General features: G+C 37.1%; 1 protein-coding gene across 9 annotated transcripts in view; it reads right to left on the reverse strand.

Moving 5' to 3' along the window:
* The window catches only part of OXR1 (oxidation resistance 1), a 290254-nt gene that overhangs the window by 10650 nt on the left and 258552 nt on the right, over positions 1–21052 (reverse strand). For 5 of the 9 annotated variants that reach the window (XM_055799409.1, XM_055799405.1, XM_055799408.1 and 2 more), the window contains one exon: positions 2106–2186. The exons of 2 other annotated variants lie outside the window; for them this stretch is intronic. In XM_055799409.1, the coding sequence (XP_055655384.1) occupies positions 2106–2186 (81 nt within the window). Of the gene's footprint in view, positions 1–2105; positions 2187–11074; positions 11245–21052 lie in introns of those variants that run through there. 2 more of the 9 variants (XM_005230972.4, XM_005230973.3) reach the window with 2 other exon arrangements.

Consider the following 21052-nt stretch of genomic DNA (forward strand, 5'->3'; position numbering starts at 1 on the left):
ATCTCTCTGAAATACAGATAGGAATATTTAAACAAATAAACCACCTGTGGAGAAGAAAAAAAGAAGGAAAGAAAAATCACCCCACCCCTCTCCTTTCCCTGAAGAACTATGAAAAAATTTACTATCATAAACTCCTGTTACTTAAGAATTAATATTGTAATTAAGTTATTGTATAAATATGCTTTGATACTTCATAAGTATTTTTAACTCAACAAAAGGTGGGCTTAAAGAAAGTGAGTATCAAGCAAGCAAAAGATTCAAGCCTTCTACTTTTTAGTGGAAGGTAACAAGCATTTCCAATGTAAACTGTGCAATAATTTTCATATCACAACAAAAAAGTATATGCATTTATCCATATAGCTTCACATACAAAAAGATGACCTACAGACTGCATTACAGAGTACTATCTACAAAACATGTTATTTCATAGTCCAACTCTTCTCCACATTCAATGCTTTTCTTCCATCACATAGTACTACTTCAACTCCATAGAAGTTCAGCATTGTTCAGCTGTGCAGCGGAAAGCTTATCCCCTTTGTTATTCCTTAATCCAAATTATTCATGTTTTGTGCAGTGCACTTTAAGAATTGGTGAGGGGCGACTGTGGGTTTTTTGTTTGTTTGGGTTTGGGCTTTTTGTAGGCTGGATTTTTTGCCTTTTTTAATTATTGTTACAGTAAAACAACTGTCTTCTAGGAACAACACTGCTTTGTAGAAGCAGACAAAGACACATATCCGTTCAAAGGTATCTGCTTGACAGAATGCACTGTAGATTTGAAACTGGCAAATCAATTTCCCGCTTAACTTTTGACAGAGCTAACCGACCTGTAGTGAGATTCCAGGGGCTTCTGAGGTCAGTAACTGCCATGCAGCCTACATCACAAACTCTCAAAAGGCCTCAGAGCACAGATTTTATAGACTCTAGTCCATCACATCAGATTTTTCAAGTTGGCCTAAACCTTGAGTTTGGGCATTCCAGGGGCAAGACATTTGGAAAAAGCTCTTACAATTCCAGGATATTAATACAAGGATTGTCCATCACCACTTGCCAGAAACAGAACTGTTTTGCTCTCAAGTGGGAACGAAAGGTTTTTTTTTCCCAAATTTTCCAATTTTACTATAGAACTACAAGTGCAGCTTTTGGGTTCATGCTCATTATTGATCTATAAAATGTTAGTAAGTGGTATGGTTGCAAAGTACTTAAATTACTGAATATTAAATAAACAGAAATAAGAGAGCTAAGAAAATGTTTATGTATTATTACATAATAGGTGAAAAAATTCAAGATCAAAGTAAAAAAAAACAGAATTGAAACTTTTTTACAGTTCCAGCAGACAGTTACTACAGGAAAACAAAATACTCAATACATAGCTTACAACTCCTTAGAAGCTTTCCACCAGTAAGTTATGTATGACATAGATAGTAACTAACAGTTTTATAAATGTCAAAGAACTAAGAAACACCTAAAGAGAATGCAAATAGAGGTTTAAGTCTGTATCAGTAAACCTTCAGAAATCCAAACCAAAATACTGTTTCCAAAGTACCATTTTTGAAACTGACAGTTCCATTACCAGCTCGATGTCTGTGCCCCTCAGCTGTGCTGAACTGCCTCAGTTACCTGCTTGTGTAACAGGAAAAATACTTACCTATTCCACAGAAGTTGTGAATCTTCATACTTGCTAAGTACTGTGAGATTCTTGATGAAAGATTCCTATATGAAATTAAACACCTATGCAACAAGGTTTTGGATCCTTCACCTGTTTTGCATTCTTTTTAGGAAAACTTCTACCTAACACAACACACCAGTCTGAAGTGGAAGTTAAAACACATCACTCCAAGTCAAGCAGTACTAAGAACAAATTTTCAAATTCTGACAGAAAATTCCTGTTTGAAAAATGTGGAAGTAATAATTCCATCAAAAAATTACCGATTCCATCATAGCATTGCACAGTTAAATATATGTCCAAACCAAAGGAATTTTCTGCTGGATCCTTGTAGTGCTGTAGACAAGACAAACCCGGGTGCGGGACTTGCCCTGATCAAAGACACTACAAAGAAAGATGTTTTAGTATCTGGAGATGGGATTTAAACTACTGAAGAGGGCACCTGGAGACGTCTGCAGAGTGTGCGCAGTTCTTCGCTATTTAGAGCATCGATCCTGCGGTGATACTCAGCCACTGACACTACCTGAATATGGAGACAGGAAGACAATAATTCCACTGACAGTTGAAGAAAAGTAAAAAGATAAGAAAGAAAAAAGTGGAAGAGTAATGAAGGGAAAATGTGCGATGATAACAAACAAACAAGAAGTACTACAAGATGTTTGCTCCTGCAAGGACAATGCACATGTGGGTGATCTTAGACAAATGAGTAGACACAGCAAAATTACATATTAAACACTAATGGCACTAGCAGACAGATATATCTCACTGCTCTAGGATGAATATAGAGCTGATATAGAAGCGCATAAAGTTACCAGTATCGGGATGCTAAATTAGAAGTCAATCTGAATTGCATGCCTTAACCCAAACTCTTCAGACGAAAGTCCTCTCAAACACTCTTTATACCCAGATTAATGAGTTCTATGAACCTGGGTTGCTTTCCTGAATAAAGACTAGAAGCAAACCTCAGGCTTCTCAGTAGATTTTGACTCTTCTATCTGGCAGTGAAGGTAACTGTTAAAGACAATGTAGCAGGACTAAAGTTTAGTAACTCCCCAGTATTACCTCACAGTATCTTTATCCTGGACATTCTATTCACCTCCAAAGCTTCAGGAGCTGCTCATCTGTCAACGCATTCACTCCAAATGGCACCTCCACTTTGGCAGGACATATACAGCCAGAAAGCCTTTAGCCAGAAAGGTCTGGAACATGCTGCTCTGGTGCAACAAGCTGGCTAAAGGACTACAACAGTCATTTTGATGTAACTACAGCAATAATGTGATTTTGAGAATGACTCAAAATCATCATTCATATAAAAGCATCTTAAAACAGCTGGTGGAGAGATTAAATGGATGTCCCATGTAGTAAGAGTGTATTAAAAACTTCTAGAGCCTACCACAGCGCAAAGGAAGATAACCACAAGTCCAGCAGCTCCCCATCTACCTGCCCCTACTACAAGGAGTTTGGCCAGATACTCGCCACTGTCCTGAGTACAGAGCCCACAGTCATGCATTACTGGCTCTTGAGCAGCGATGGTTCACTTTACCCTATGCAGCTGCAAAGCAAGGAAAAAGGAATACTTGTGACATCCAGTTTTATTACTGAATAATCAGTAATTACTAGCACGCAATTTGTTTCCACCATTTTCTACTATTCTCTTAAAAAATATCAAGAACGTTGTTGGAAGTTGTATTGGTTTGTGCATTTTCAGAATCAAGCAGCTATACATAAAGCTTTAGCAGTATCCCACTCAAGCATATAAGTGGTAGTGCAGTTTTGTCCTTTTTATTTGCTATGACAGTTCATTGCAAATTACATCGTTTATACCAACACCTTATGAATGTAACCCTGAAAACGCAACAATGTGAGGACTGGACCCTTGACCCTTGTTGCTTCTTTAAGTTCAGCCCCTTACACGAGAGGCAGTAGTTAACTTACAATGGGCCATAAATGAGTGGTTACATAAGGAGATTCTGGCATGGGGAATCAATCCCCCACACCATTATATAGTTGCTATTTCACATACTGCAATGCAGACAATTCTATAGCCGATGCCCTCTTGCTTTCAACTTGTCAAAAATGCATATTCTACCACCATTCTGCACCTGGGAACTGCTTATCAACCCCTTTGCTCAGTGATCAAGATCTGACACACCTTTTCATATGCCATAGGGGTGCTTGCAACCCTCATGAAAGTGTGCACAAGGTATTTAGATAAATTTCTTACCCGAGACAAACATGAATACTTATCCAAGTATGTACACAATAACTCCTCTTAGGTATACTGAGCCTGTTGCACACCATCACATTACATCTTTACATTTGTTTTGTGAACAAAAGCCTGCATTGTGGCAGACCATTAGCATGCAGTGACAAACCCATAAATAGCATGTCATAGACTGTCGAACTATTAATGGAAAAATTAAAGGCAAGGAATCCCCCCTTTCAAACCCACTGCTTATGGTAAGTATACAATGCATACCAAATTCCGTGAGTAAACCTCAAGACAAATTATCTCAAAGTTACCCACTCATCACCAAACCAGGCTTTAATACACTTAATACATTATGATACCGCAACAGCTACTGTACCTGACCACCTATAAAATGCTGATGGTTTAAGTCAACATGTTTTACTTTTGCCTTGCAGTGGACAAGATTATGTACTTGAGGATTAAATGAGCAACAGAATCCTGAAGTTATGTATGTCTAAGCCTACTAATAGCTACCTTCTGCAACTTAATTCAGGAACTGATTGAGACATATCTTGAAAACAGCTAGCATTTTGTCCCTGCCAGTCTTAAGGGAGCTGTTTTGAAACAGCAGTATTAGTGAGAAGTTTATTCTGTTTTATAACCTGGTTTAATTCATAGTCTGCTTATGCTGTGTTTCCTCTTCTATCAAGATTTCTTCATTTTGCTTCCTTATATGATATTAATCCTCTAGTCTATTTCACCAAGCTAAATACACCTATTATTTTCTTCCCTTGCCCCCTATCCGTACATCAGCTGTCTGGTCTCCTGATCATTTCAGGAGCTACTTTCTACCTTATTCCACTTTGAGCTTTCATTCTTAAACACAGAACTTCATTAGTTTTTCATAGGGTATTAAGAGATCTGGAAAGCAAGGTCTTTCATTCCTGAAAGACATACAGGTTTTGTATGTGTCATATTGGACTGTGTTTTCAGTACAGAGTATTTCTTTGTAGTAACACTTCTCTCATTTTTGGGCAGGTAGCAGTGGATGCCATTTATTTGTGTTTCATCAAGGCTTTTGATTCTATCCTATAGCAGCCTTGCAATCAAACCAGTTACGTATCAAATACATGAAGAACAAGGCTGAAAAACCGGTGGGACCACTGGGCTCAGAGGGTTGATGTTAACAATAGTTAAGGACCGGAAAAAGCTTCCCAGGGATGCTGTAGAATCTTCATCCTTGGAGGCTTTCAAAGTTTGACTGAGCAAAGTCCTGAACCGATCTGGACAAAGTCTTGCATTTAAGTCCTTAAAGTATAGGACAAGGCTTTCCAAATTCCAACACAGTCCATGCCCTCACACAGAAATTTCCAAATCGCTCAGAACTATAGCAATCTAAGTATTCTGCCCAGGATTAAAGTGCAGGCCTGTATGACTGTGCTATGTGCTTTATTTACTGCGCTCTATTCACTATGCTGTACTGGCATGCATTTCCTTGACACACAAAGCTACCTTTTCAGGATCGGGAAGTGTTCTTGAAGGACCCTCTGTTCTCTCTGGCTCCTTTCTGCTTCAAAAAGAATGCAGGAGGAACAAAGAACAGCTACAACTTTTATTCTAAGTCTAAGCACTGGTTGGAATAGACAGAGACAAATAACATGTATAGCCAGATTAGCGTGCTTCAGGGCAAAAATGATTCTGCTTAGGAACTTGGAACAATCTACCACAGGACAATTCCAAGGGCTAATAAAGTTTGGCATTACATGGTATATATCACAGAATCAGAATGATTTGGGTTGGAAGGGACCTTAAAGATCATCTTTAATGATCATGACCCAGCCATGGCCAGGGTCACCTTCCACTAGATCAGGTTGTTCACAGCCCCATACAACCTGGCCTGGAACACTCCCAGGTATGGGGCAGCCACAACTTCTTAGGGCAACCTCTTCCATTGTCTCACCACCCTCGCAAAGAATTTCTTCCTAATTTCTAATCTAAACCTATGCTCTTTCAGTTTAAAACCATGACCCCCTGTCTTATCACTGAAGACCCTTGTAGTAAGTCCCTCTCCAGCTTTCTTGTAGGACCTCTTTAGGTACCTGAAGGTCTCCCCAGACCCTTCTCTTCTCCAGGCTGAAAAACCCCAGCTCTCTCAGCCTGTCTTCATAGGAAAGGTGCTCCAGCCCTCTGATCATCTCATGGCCCTCAGAAATCTAATACTTAATACCCTTACAGATCTAATACTATCTGCTCTATTCATAATAGCAACGTTGATGAGAAAACATGGAATGAGTTTTATGACTCTTGTACTGCGAATGCCTTTCAGCTTGACTCCACAACTTGTACAGGTCAGTTAACTACTTAGCAGAACACACAACAGCTTTAATATTTAATGCAGTGAGTCAAATTGAGCATTTGCTTACAAATGAGTCAACTTATCAAGAGGCTTAGGATTCTCCTTTTGGAGAAACTCATGTTTCTAAACTTTGTTTTTCTGAAAGTATGTCAGAGTATATAACTCTTACAAGCTACACTGGCATACACAGTGAGCAGTGGACAGTTAGCCATGCAGATGGTGACACATCAGCCCTTTCAGCCACTGGTTATATCAAATCTGCTATACACAGCTATAAACATGAAAACTGCTTACACCGGTGAGGCATTCCTCCCAGTTTAACACAGCCACAAGCGGCCAACACACATGCACATAATGCGTGTTCGCTAACAGGGTGGTGTAAGTGCTGCCCTCAAATCAAGCACAGCTAAACTTTCAGTTTCAGCTACTTGTTAACTCTGTCTCCTTAGAGAAAGGGAGGGTCTTATCAGAGCTGAACAGTGCTTCTGAAAGATAAGAATGAAGAAAGCATAATGGTATAAACTGTTCTCTTCAGCATAACTTATCTATACCCTCATTAACTGTAAATATGAAATAAGACTCAAATATTTAACAAAAATGAAAGCTGAACAATTTTATTTTGAATATTAATACATCTGTGTAAAATCTGGTGAACTTCAAGCTTCATCAGTATTATTTCTTGAGAGTCAAAGTCTCACCTTTCCAGGACATTTAATTGAAAAAAAAATAAATGCCATCATAATTTTATGCAGCCATTTACAAAGTCACTCCACGATATCAGTCCATCCCCAATTCATCAGTAAATGGGGAGGGGGGAGAATAGGTCAGTCTCTTTTTAAGGGCTGTAAATATCCTCCAACAAAAAATAAAGGGTACACTTCTGAACTGAATGCTGTTAAGACTATTTTAAGAGAAACAGTAACTTTTTTTTTCCAGACAAATTTAGTTTCCTCCCAAAACGTTAGACATTACTTGAAAGAAATAATTTTGAAGAAGCAATCTTCTCCATCATAAATACTATTATTTGGGACATACTGGTTACGTTACAATAATGCATTTATACATGAGGTTTACCACCTTAGACAGTTGCAAGGTATCATTCTGAAAAAACTAAGACTAATTTAATTTGGTTAATTTTTAACAAGCATGCCTACAAAGCTTACCATTTTCTGCCTCTTGCTGTTTTCAGCCAACTCATCTCCCTGTCACTCTACTGGTGACAAGGAAGAGAAGGTACAGGAGCTATCCATTTTAAGCAGAGGAAAGGGACTGGAGAATCACAGCAGTCCCCTGGGTTGGCTGGCACAGCAGTTCTTTCTCTCTTTCAACATCTTTAAAACTGGCCTTCTGAACTGTTCTGCAGACCACTATGTTTTCCAGAGCAGGGACAGAAGAGCTGAGTACAATACATGACAGCAACAATCTCCCTGTGATCCATACTGCCTGCACAGCTCTTCTGCAGGATGGACTGTTAAGAATCTGCCTGGAAGTGCCCTAAGCCCACAGCAACTGTGCCAAGCCATAATTAACATATAGTGAAGATAAATTAAAATATCTGCAATAACCAGAATTAATAAATGAACTTGAGATGAAAGCAATCAAAGCCTGTAGCACACAAAGTATACAGAGCCTGGAAACCTTTATAACAAGCTATTTTTTTCAAGATACGAGAAATCCTTAATTTGAGAGATGTAATAACACCTGCAAGAAAACTAAATTTAACATGGGCAAACATTAAACAAAGTTTAGGATGTCTGTGCAAAGAACTAAGAATTAGATTTATGAAAGTTACTTCCTTACAGAGGCAGGTCAGGTGATTTCACTCACTTTGTCCAAAGAAAAAAAAAAAAGATCTGTAGCAACATTACCAATAAAACCCAGCTCTCTTGCAAACCAATTTAAGTAAGTTTCAGCACGAGCAAGCAGAGAAACCAGAGGTTCAGTCGCTGAAAACATAGCACCTGGTGCCTAGCCTCAAGCAGCCAATCCAGAAGGCAGGCTGAGAAAGGTTACATCTCACTTCTGATAGTGCCACACAGAGATCCTCTCACATATGAAAAGAAAATGCTGCACATATTTAAAGCAGGTAATTGAATTACAGCCCAGTATAGAAACGTTTGTATCTTAAATCAGAAAAAGGATCAACGTCAGATTGCACAGATCATTAAAAACTGTTGACAGAGAAAATCTAAGCTTCTACTCATTTGTTTTCTTTCAATCTATAATCCACTTTCCCAAATGTTCATCTGCTACCATACTTTGCATTTGTAGTGAGGCCTAATATTTCACAATTATTAAAAACAGAAATAACATAATTAAATGGAAGATCAGTCAAGGTATGATGCATAAACCCCGTAAGTATTTAGGACAGTTGTTATGGCAAATATCTGTCATTGAGGAAAGGTCCTAGGCTCAGTGACCAGTGTAAGAGTACTGGATTACACTCTGCATTTTTTGTTTTGAAGAGTCTCAGTTCATCAGTTCACTCTATTACTCCAAACCAAAATCAGTGTGGAAAGCTGACTGTAAAAAGGTCTTTGTAGCAGTATTGTCTGATTGATGCAACCTTGCAGTTCTGACGTACACACGGATTAAGTACTAAATTCTCATCTTTCAAATGTAAGCCCCTATTATACCTCCATAATAGCCAAAGAATACAGCCATTAGCCTAACAACTACAGTTAACCATTAAATCAAGAACTACAGAAGTTGTGCAAGTCTCAAATCATTCAAGCTATTAAAACCGACACCACTTTAATTTCCTTTGAATAGTATCTTAAGAATATAAAAGCCAAAGGTAAGGTTCTGTTGGTTTTGTCCCCTTTGGATATGCTGCCTATGGAAGTTTTACAAAGCATTTGGACAAGTATTCCCAAAGGCAGCAATCACCTTTTGTTCTCTTTGATTGCCTGATGTCTTTTGTCTAAAGTGCTTTGACAGAAAGAATGGCTGCCTGCATTTTTGACATTCTAGAAACTTATTGTACTGTAAACAAAAGACATGCCAGTAAAGAGACACAGTAAATACCAAACAGATTTACCAAAAAAGTGGGAAACAAACATTACTGTATTTTTGAAGGGGGAGCATAATGTGTTGATTAGTCAACAAAATTTTGAACGCTTATCCTGGGAAAACATTGAACTCCTACAATGCTCAGCCCAAATTTATCACTACAAAAATAAATGCTTTTCAGGTAAACAATCCAGGGTGACATAGTTGCTTCAGGAAAGCATTCTTGTTTCATAGTATCACTCCATTTGACCCAGCAAATACGTTATTTCATGTCAGATGGGTTTTCATCCAAAAGCACTAATGGACCATTTAGTCAAACCCCTGTACTTCATATAAGCTGCCAGTCTTTTCAGTATGCATCCCACTTCATCTTGCATAACACAGAAGTAATGGTACCAATACCCTTTCCCTCTTTTCTCTAAGAAGGCTCCACTTGCTCATTAGCTTTATGATCATTCATGGAAGGAAAAGACCCAACTTGAAGAATAGACATGTCTTGTTAACATAGTAACATTTAAAAAAATATTGCCATCTGTAGATACTTCTATATTCTTTTTTTCTGATTTGACTTGTTTTTATATATTAAAATACCTATTCTCTACCTCTCTTGCGGAAAGAGGATTCTCATACAGTCTTCTTCAGTTCAATGTCTCCTTAAAAGCCAATAACTAATGCGATTTATTAGTGTAGTTGGACTCTGGTTAAAATGAAGTGTTGGACCGAAGGAAATAATTGTAACAAGGGATACAACTACCTTTTTATTAGCTGGGCAAGATATAGCTATATATCTGCATATATATATATATGTATATATTTTGAAGAACACATTCTGAGTAAACTTCAGATACCTTTTACAGTGCTGCAGGATATGCTCAAGTTACATTTGAGTTAATTTAGGAATTTCATTTCCATTCTACATTCCATTGCCAAAGAGGAAAATTAAAAGCCTATTATGTCACAAATATGTTGTTTGTTAGGAACAAGTGTTTACAGAACCAGCTGTTGCCACATGATAACTTCATATTTTGCAAGTAAGCTGACTACAAATAAAGATCAAAATAAAAACAAGTCAAAAGCACCTCTGAAAGAAGTATGCACCCAAACCCGGAGACCTATAACTCTTAAATGATAAAAAGCCTGTCACAGGCAGAGTCTGAATGAAAAATATCTTCCAATCTACCAGCTGGTACAAGCACAACAAGTATATTTTCAAGATCACTTCCTTCCTACCCCCAAGATGTTATTGTTTTGCAAGTCTCTCTGAGACTTCCACTTCCTTTACATACTACCACAAATGCAAGTCTTTTGGGGGAAAACAACACTGAAAAAAACAGCACAGTTACTTTCATAAATCAAACAGCAAAAATTGTGGTACTGGTCTCCTGCTTCATTACAAATGCTAGAGTGGGACTACAGCATATTCATCTCCATCAGTTTGGAAGAATTATCAGACCTTCATATGGTTGAATGACTTATAAGAAGGTATAATCAAGTGGTAACTCAGGAGGTTTACACTGGCGTAATTAAATGCCAATTAAACAGTTGTTCACAGTATTTAGCTATAAATCACATTTTTTGTTGAACAAATGCAATATGCTAAGGGGGGGGGGGGGGGGGACCCAAAACAACAAACAAATCACCCTAAAAATGCTACACTCAGTGCTCAAAGTAGCTTCTCTTCATCTAATGCCAGTGGAGTACCAGCAATTAGGTTATGTACCTAAAAGTAATGAAAATTTGTGACTTAGCATCCTGTTTACACATCCAAAATTTAAACTTCCAGAAACTGTCTCTGCACCACAACATCACAAGAAAGCAATAACAGACATGAACATACTGCACTGAAAATTACCAGAGCATATTTATGATTTACTGGCTGGTGCTTTCTTCCCTTCTTCCCATACCACAGACGAGACATTTCCCTTCTAAAAATAAAACGAGACTAAAAAAAGAAATTGGAAAAAAAACAATCATTCAAAGCTGTTTGAAAGCATTCTCTGTACCTGCTGTCAGTTCCAGGCACAGGCAGAAGCCCACGATGGTGACAGGATAGTTTGCTAGACACACACATTTGACTGACGTGGCAGGGAACAAATGAACGAGTGTACAGTAGGGGGATGTATCGCAAATGATGACGATACAGAAGAATAAAGGTTTCCTGTATTCAAGTGTGGTTGCAGAGGAGTAGTTTGTTAAAAAGGCTAAAGTATTTAAAGATACAGAACAATTTTTCTTACACAATACTGAACAACACAAAAAAATCCCCAAGGACTGCTTGCAATATTCTGTTACACTATAATTAGAACTTGTTTATGAATAATGGCAACAAATTTGCACCCAATATTAAAATAAGTTTGTCTTAGTTGACAGCTGCACATAAAGCCTGTCAGCCTTAGAGTCCACAACCAATTAAAAAGGTGGTCAGTGAAGTTTTTTTTGGGTTTTTTTTGGTTTGTTTTTTTTTTTTTTTGTTTTTTTTTTTATACAAAACGTTCTAAAGCATTCAGTAACTGTTAGCCTCCCTGCATTTTCATATATTATTTTTTTAAGGTACAAAAAGAAAATGAATCATTTTTTGTCTATAAGCTGAACTTGCTGTATGGGTTAAATGCTAGTCCCAGCAATAAAGTATTTTTGGAATCATATTTTTTTTTTTTCTCCTTAAAGAAGAATGTTTAAAAGAACAGGCACGTGCAACAGTAATGTGCACAGCAATCCTTTCAGAATTTCCTTGTAGTAGCACATGGAGGCTTTTCCCACCTCCACCCCCCCCACCCCTCCAAAACCACCAAGTGCTCCGAGTGCTGGGTAAAAGCATTAAATAGGCCAGGGCAGTGTTGCAACACTAAAGCTCCTGCTGTTGCACTGCAATCTAAAAGCCAAGATGCTCAAAGCAGAGAAAACTAGTACCAGAACTTGTCCTGGAACACCTCAGTTTACAACCTTTCTCAAGAGTCAGTAACTCATTTGTTCCAACTTAGGAGAATTATTAAGACAGTAAGTAAGAACATTTTTGTCACTGGGACATTTAAAAGCTGGGATTTAGGAAATTCAATAATATACTATATATACACACACACAATAATACACTAGATACACAGTCAAAGGGTGTAAGATTCAAACAACACTATATGTCTATTTGATTTTGTTTTTTAAGTAAGCAAGCTAATACTGAGATAAAACAAGAACAAAAAAATGGAGAGACTTAACATAGTTTAAAATGAAAAAATTACAATCAATATTAATAAAAAAATATTAAAAATTATGTAAGTTGCAGTCTCCTCCTGCCCCACCTGGCAAATTTGAAAGGAACTGAGAGTATGCAGAAAACCTGTCTCTAGACATGCAACTTTAAGCCCCGAAGCAAAATCTAGACCCACAACCAGCTCCCCCACACCTTAGTTCAGCAGTCTTCCCCCATCAATCATTCCCACCCCACCCCCAAAAAACCAAATTCCTCCCTAACACTTGCCAATATACTTCTTTCTCTAAAACTAGGGGAGGAAGAAAAGGGTCTAAGCCATCACACAATTTTTTATTCTACAACATTTAAACAATTCAAACAACTTGGCAATATTTGGCTTCTCTAGAGAGAATAAAACTGGCTCCTCCTAAATCTCAAAAATATTTAACAAGTTTGCTCAAAAGAAAAGACAGCAATAAACTACTTTGTTAGATCTGACAATTCACTTTTTTTACTTAGACGTTCAAAGTTTAGTGGGAATAAATGCACTAGTAACTCTCTAGAGCAGACCTCCTGCCAGTCTGTTTTGATGTTCAGTCTTCCAGCAGCAGCTACTCCCACCAGCTGGTAGCTGCCCTGCAGCTGGGAGCATCTACTGGAGGAGGGTGGGTAGAAAGCAGGTCAGGAGAGCCTCAGCATCATCATGAAACAGTGCAGACTTAATTTCAAAAGCTTTCTTTTGTGACCGACCTCCACCCCAGCCCTTTAACAGTCTCTTTCCCAAATTGGTGGAAGATTTATTTCTATTAGCCAGAGAAAAAACTTCACACAAGACACTGTATACTGTCCTTTAATTAAGGATAAATAAAATAAGCTGCCCTTTTCTATTTTTGCATTTATGGTTTATACTACTGAACTGTTAATTTGAATCAGAACATCATATCTTTTGATTGATATACGCCTTGCCATGAAAGTTATTAATTAAAAAGGTTCTAGAGAGGAATACCGGCTCAGACTCAACATAGGTGCAGAGCAGCAGCAAACACTTAAGAACGTTCACCTACTTGCTAGGGAAACAACCGAGCAAAACAAAGTATCTAATTACATTGAATGATAATCTTGTTATTATCATTGTTAGTTTGTAACCAAGGTAAATCCCCCACACACTCAGTCAGGGCAGAAGTGCAGTCCTTTCAGTAATGAGTTTATCAGAAAATCACAAGATTTTTGGAAAAAACGAGAGTGCCAACAAATAAAGGTACAACTTAAAGGTCTTATTTCCACTCCAAAGCAACTATCTAGTTTATACCTTATGCCATACCAGATTTAATTTATCAGCTCACAAGATGTCATAACCCTGAAACAGGGTAGGAAGTACAATAACTCTAAACTTGAGTAGGCAGGTTGGGTGCTGGGTGTGAAAGAACATCTTTGCAGTTTGATTAGACTGCATTATTCTGTTTCACCCAGTAGCTAACACAACGTCCTGATACCACAATGACAGAAAAGTTGTGATGTTGAATTCTACAGTCCCTATATTTAACATGCACACTTTGTGAGCAGTGTTACTTAGCAAGAAGTAACTTACTTCCCCTGCTCCTTCCCTCTTAAGGGAGGGAGGTTAGCCCGGAGAGATACTGGGGGTGGGGGAGCATAATTACGCAGTTTATTTAGAACTTGCTGTTGATTCCACGTGAAACAGTAATGTAGGTGACCAGGTTTTGTGATGAAAAGTCACAAATGTGGTGCACTGAAGATAAGCATCCCCAAGCATCTCCTGAGATTATGTATGAGGCATATGCATAAAATAAGATTATTCTCAGAATTTAATACTCCCATTTTCAGAAGTTGCCCTGAAAATTGAGAAAAGCAGAAATTGCAGGAACCAGTTTGTGCAACTCAAGCATCTCAGTGCAATTCTTGACTCACTTGCTTTTTTGACTGACAAAAAGAAAGCTTGTTCTTTTGCTGTTGTATTGATTTGTTTGTTTCCAAGCAAATCAATGAGCAGTGACATTAGTTTCACTTTCAGTAGCCTACTTGTTCGAATGTATTTTTTAAAGAGATGAGATTGCTATTTAATTACATCTCACAGGCATGTTTCACAGTTTATAATAAAAACTCCCAAAGAGCCCAAAGGAAAACAACAAAAGCTGCCTCAAGTAGTGTTTAAAATATCGTAATTTCAATACACATTAGTATAATATGACAAAAAACAACTCTAGCATTATAAACTCTGTTACAGTCTTAAAATATTTTTAAATTTAGAATAGCATTTGACAGCTCTGATAAAAGATGTACATCCTGTATGCTTACTCCTTGTATTATAGTTTTAGGGTATAAGTTGCCAAGAACTTCAAAATTAGGAAGACACCTACTTTAGATGCTGAATTGGTACCTTGGGAAGGAACCCCAATAGGTTAAAGACAGGCAGTTTCCTAATTTAATGATAAAAGGCATACAAAAGTCAGCGGAATTAAGGTCTGGTTTGTTTTTAATACAATGCAGACAAGTTCTATTGGCACAAAGAGCCTTTCAGATGACTTAAAAAAAAAAAAGGTACCAAGTTCAGGAGTATTGAATTTAGAATGCAATTAAAAACTAAAGAAAAAAAAATTAAAAATCAGGTACTGGCTCCTGTGCAAACCTAATACTTTTTCTTCTAGAATAACTGGATCTTTGTAGAAGTTGTTGCAGGCGAAGCTAACATGGCGTTACAGCTAACTGAGGTCTGATCCCTTTCCCCTTTAGGGCTACAAGCAACACTCTAAACAGTATGAAAATCCACCTCCTGCGGTCTCTCTAGTACAACACAGACTGGCACAGCTGCTTAGTTGCCTGATAATGTTTCCATAAGAAAGGAAGTCTAATTTGAGAAGTCAACCTTTGTTTCCTTTCAACAATTTATGGGAAGGCAAAAAAAGAAGCTTTTTCCATCCACAAAATTTTCCTCAGGAATTTCAAAAGCTGAAAACCATTAGGAGTCCCAAAAGTACAAGCTTTTTAGTTGAGCGATTCCACTTCGACTTTTAGCAGAGGGACTGCCCCACTTCTATTTGATACATGAAATAACATTACAATTCCACATTCATGATTCCACCTACAGGACAGCTCCAAGTAGTGAAAACATCTGAATTTTCACTTGCAAGTTATAAACAGATTCCAAATAGATTAAGTAGAGAAAACTAATAGAGCAAAGCAAGAAATACCCCATGCATGAAGTTGAGAGTACAGTATTTGCTCGAGTTAATTGCAAAAGCACAAATGAATATTACCAGTCTCTACAAAGAGCGCTGGCATTATGTTAATGGACATTAGTCTCTCTCCACCCACAATAAATTGACAGAAACATTTCTAGTATTGCACGACTGCTGAAATTCAAGAGACACTCATCCTCCAGCACAACAGCAAAGCCTATCAAACATACTTGTTAACGCACAGCAACACATGCATAATGACACAACCAATTTCTTAACAGGCAATGCACAATGTAAAAAGCCAACAATGATCTAGCTTGTATATTCAATGTAGTATCATAAAGTGATGACCTTTCAAAAACATATTGGAAAAATATTCTTATTTTGAGGACTCTTAATTGCGGTGCATCTCTTTACGCTGCGTGCAGTTTCATTTAAGAAGTCTACAACTTTCAGGCTTTCTCTTCTCTCTAGTGATCCAGTATTATCCAGCTTGTCATAAAGCATTATGATTAAACCACATTTTATAATGTGAACACAACAAAGAGACAACTAGTTTCACTAGTATCCAAGCACTGAAGTATAGAGTAGGGAATGGAAACCAATTTATAGAAAAAAATCTGATTAAGACAGCAGTGCATACTGAAATGACTATTTTAATACAGAAATGTAGATTACAGTCCAGATCCAATAAAGAACTTAAGCACCTACATCCAGTACTCCAATCTTGAAAAACTTTTTTCTGATGTTTCCTGACCAGGAGACATAATCACTGTTTCTGACCTTCATGATTCTACAAATAGGCAGACACAGGATTCTAAGAAACTCCAGAAGTTACTGTTTTGTTAACACTGAAATGTTGAGCATCTAACCCAAATACCATTTCAGGAAGGCGTAACTTCATTTGCAACTAATGGCTTGATCTAGGAAACACTTTCAGAACAAGTCTAAAAGTTCCAACTGAAATTCAGTTCAAAGGTGAGTTACAAGAGACTTCTGCTTTCTGGAAGCGTTGTATTTTCTACAGAAATTTAAAATGCAAAACTAAAAGGTAAAAATTATGAAACGCAAGTCCAGAACATGACCCAGTGAATCCTGGAAAAAGTAACTTGCAAATATCTATTAACTCATGATTTGTTTTGGAAGTTAACTTTAGAAAGCTTTAAATCAAACTAATTTTCTGTATTCTCCAAACAGTTGACAAGCTAACGGAAACAAAGCAGATGAGCTTCCAACTACTTTAAGACCAGCTCGCAGGTCCCAAGACAACAAATTTCCTGTTTTCAAATGTCTTGTGGATGAATATTTAGATTTATGTCGACCTGAAGTATGACTCAATCCTGAATAATAGCAATGAATAAGATCAAATGACAGGGGGAAACAGGAGGAGGGAAGGAAGTATCAACATTTTAAATAATTAAGAATTATTTAGCACAGAGCAATTCTTCTGTTTCCTTAGGAGATTTTGGGCTTAAATAAAAAATGATATCCTTAACTGTTCTCTTCACAAGTGCCCAAGATGAAATTTCTTTAACACCTCTGAAACATTTAGCTGTGGCCACATTCAGTAATTATTTTTTTCTTCTGCATTAATACTCTGTCTGATGATCAGAGATCTGATCTATCACCATAAATCCTGTACTTTCAATACTGCATGATAATAATGACACTTAACAGCTGAAAACAGTATGTAAGGTACTACATTGTTCTAGTTTCACAATTGGAATCTAAAAGCTAGATTAGCGGTCCATGTCAGTAAGTCATTATTACATACAGAAATAAAAAGTTCATTTATACACATACAGTCAATATAATAGTAGATCTGTTTTCCAGCTCCCTATCAAAGTAAGTTACCTACTTATAGAATACAACAAACCGAGTCCCTTTATTATTCAAGGAATGTCATTAACTTTGAGAATTAGTCTTGCAGACCAAGTGAAACGTTAAATAAGCAAATTAAGGTATTCTGGATCTCTAATTTCTTTTTCTTCTCCCCTTCCCCCCCACAAGAGACCAACTAGTCCTTTAGTTAGATACAAATAGAAGATGCAAAAAATTATGCTAAAACTCACATGGGAAAGCACAAATTCCATCATTTCTCTTTTACACACTGAAGTTTCTTATGCAAGTCGTTATTTCCATTGTTTCCCCTCTAATACGCTCCTCCCTGTGTTAAACTGTTAGAGCGTAGCCATTTCCTTTGTGTGTAGTATTAAAACTAAAAACCTTGCTTGGAAAATTAGTTTCAGTTGTCTTTCTTCCCCGATACAATAAATTGATTCTTTAAAGATTTGAACTGATTTTTTACATGTGCATGTCAATTTCTGTAGAAGAATATTTCATCTTATAAGCACTTTCTACGAGTACACAAGTTCAGTGGAAAGTTGATTTGCCTCATTTAACACCCCAATATGGTTAATGATATTTTACATGAGTACTTGTTTTCCATGTCTTTTACCTCCAATGGTCAACTTCAAAATGCCACCTGTACAGCAACAGCAGTGGAAACAAGCCTGTCAAAGTCTTACAATCCATTTTAGGAAAACAGTAGTAGAATAACCAGATAATTGGAATTTCTGGGATTGATGAATCACAAAGCTTTCACTTCCTACTCCTACTTTTTTTTTTTTTTTGTAAAGAATGCAGATTTTCTCCCTGCATTAAAACTGTTAGAATTTGCAAGAAAGGTTACAGAAAATAATGCATACTGGGCAGCACTTAAAATCTTACTTCAAGTTGTTCTATAACCAGGTGTGGTTCATAGTTTCAGCTCTGATTACTGGGGGTTTTTTTGTGTTTGTCATTTTTTAAAATGTATATGCAATAGAATAACATTTATACTTTACAGGGTACATCAACAACACCTCTTTTAGAAAACCAATCTTTTATGCAGACATAAGAAACTAATAGCTGTTATTTTACAGAAACAGGTAATAGTTGTGTTACTTCAAATCTCATTTCTCAACCAGGATTTGGAAACCGTAGGAGAGTTCAAGCAGTTTTTCTTTTTCACTCATCTTAAAACTTCTTTGAGCATAAGACCAACCCGATTAGCAGTGCTTCAGGACCCACCCTTGCTTTCAAACACTGTGGTACCATGCCTCTACCAACACCAGGTGACAACTTCTTAATGCTTTCAATCTGTAGTACTAATTGGCACCAAAATGATGTTAATGCATCAGCAGCTATCTAGCAGCTATCTTAACACTGTGTCATTAGTTTCTATACACACAACTCTAACTTGAAAAGGAAAGAAAATTAGTTTGGTTAGTACCAATGGAAGTTGTTTCCAAGGCACCACAGAACAGAACCTGCCAGCTTGCTGTCAAATCCTGCCACGTTTAGATGTAAGTACAGAATATGCTTTGGAGAAAGCATTTGTTTATCAGCACATAGCGCTAATAAGTAACAGTGTTTAGAAACCTAACAGATAAAGAAAGCCGTTGAACTTACACCAAGTAAAAAAATGAATACCATGATAAATAGACCTCTATAGCTCCAAGGCTCAGTACGGACAATAAAAAAACCAAACCAACCCCCCTTCCCCACACCCAACCCAACCCACATTCTTTCTTGATGTATGCCAGGTATACAAGTACAAGAAGGTAGAAGAGATACCGGACAAAAATAGATGGGGATAGCACCGCCAAGAACCTGGCAACACTATTTAATTTCTTACATAATAAATGAAATAAAATTGTCTACAAATTTCTAGTAGACTCCAGAGACAAGTCTTTAGCATGGACTGATCTTAAGCAGAAAAATTATCCTTTAGAAAGCTTTGCCAAGGGCACAGGCAGAAGCATCTCAGGAAGGCAGATAGAGAGGAATAACATCAGCAACAGGAGCTACAAGGTACCCCACAGAGAGTTTGTGTTGAACTAAGTAACCAATGACTATGAAGCTAGTCACTTTTATCGATGGTAATGTTAGATTCATGGTTATTTCTGAAGTCAGTTATCTATTAACTGCAGCATATAATACAAAAAGAATCAGCTGAAGGATTCCCCAGATGTGTGGGTAGGGTTTTTATTTTCCTTTTTTGAACACTTCATCTAGTGCAGTATTTGTAAAAATTAGTGTTTGGTATGACGGCAGGAGTCTTGATCTCTTTGCCACTAGGTCAGTTGAGGTTGTATCTACTGGATTGCTTCAAGGGAAAAGGCTGATAGGAAATTGACTACTCTGTATACAGGTAGAAGAAGAAAGCATAAGCAGCTGAAAAATTAGATTAAGTTCACGTTAAGAGTCCAGTCCTATTCACTGATCCATTTAATAAACTTACAAACCAACCCCTACTACTTGTTTCACATGTTACTGCTCTTTGTTTCTGCTTGTTCATTCTTCCCGTAATTCCTTTTCCACTAAAGGAAAGGACTTTAAGGACTTTCCTTAAAGTCTCCTGATAAAAATCTGCAGCTGAATGTGTTAACATAGGACTACTAAAGAAGCAAAAGCTGTCTCAGACCACCATAACTGGGTTACCCATTAATCCTCTTCCCTGTTTCTCCATTTTTAAGATACTGTACAAGCACAGCAGAGAGAACATTTTTTGAAAAGAAAGCCACTCCACTAGCTGCCTCTTTCAACAATCAACAATTCTTAGTGATATATTTGTACATCAAGATTTTGCTTTCCATTTTCTTTCCACCCTGAGTTTTCCCATCACGATGTGCTGAAGAAGGCAGCCTATTTTTCATCCCAATACCCACAAAGAGGTTTCAATGATGTGTTCACCTGCTACCTTCAATTACACCTGGGTCAAGAGCTGACAAAGAAAAAAAACTTGCTGGGTTAAATGAAAGAAGTATATTGATCAAAAATACTGACCAAAAATCAGTGGGAATAGTTGGTATGGCAACAGCTACAACTCCCTATATGTACTGATACTTCCTAGCACATATGCTAAGGGCCACTAAGACTCAGTTGTATGTAATCACAGGTTGAACCATCTGGCACTGTCAAACATTTCTGATTAAAAAGTTTTTAACAGCTTTCAGATTTGTGCTAGAAGTCAGTCATAAAAAGCCACATTAGTCAAGTTAAAATGCACAGAAGACCATATTAGCATATTTCTTGTACTTGCATAACATTTTTTAAAAGGAATTATCCATCTCACTAATCACACCAAATTCTAAATCCAGAAAACTATTATTTGATAATATTAAGCAAACCAAACAACATAATTTTCACATACCATATATGGAATAACAATGTTTTTGAAATATGTCTTCTACAATTTTTTCCAAGGGAGACCTAAATAAAGGCTGAAGGCATGACCTCATTCTGTAGTAAGTAACTTGAAGAGATTTGAATACATGTAGGAAAAGGACTGCCTCTACTATTTTCACAAGTTACTCATTAAAAATTAACATTTAATCAGAAGAAAAGTTTGCGTTATTTTCTGTGGACATTATTCTGTAAATATATTAAAGATGCAAAGTTACTG

Source organism: Falco peregrinus, chromosome 3 (genome assembly GCF_023634155.1).
Source record: "Falco peregrinus isolate bFalPer1 chromosome 3, bFalPer1.pri, whole genome shotgun sequence".
NCBI classification, from domain to species: Eukaryota; Metazoa; Chordata; class Aves; order Falconiformes; family Falconidae; genus Falco; species Falco peregrinus.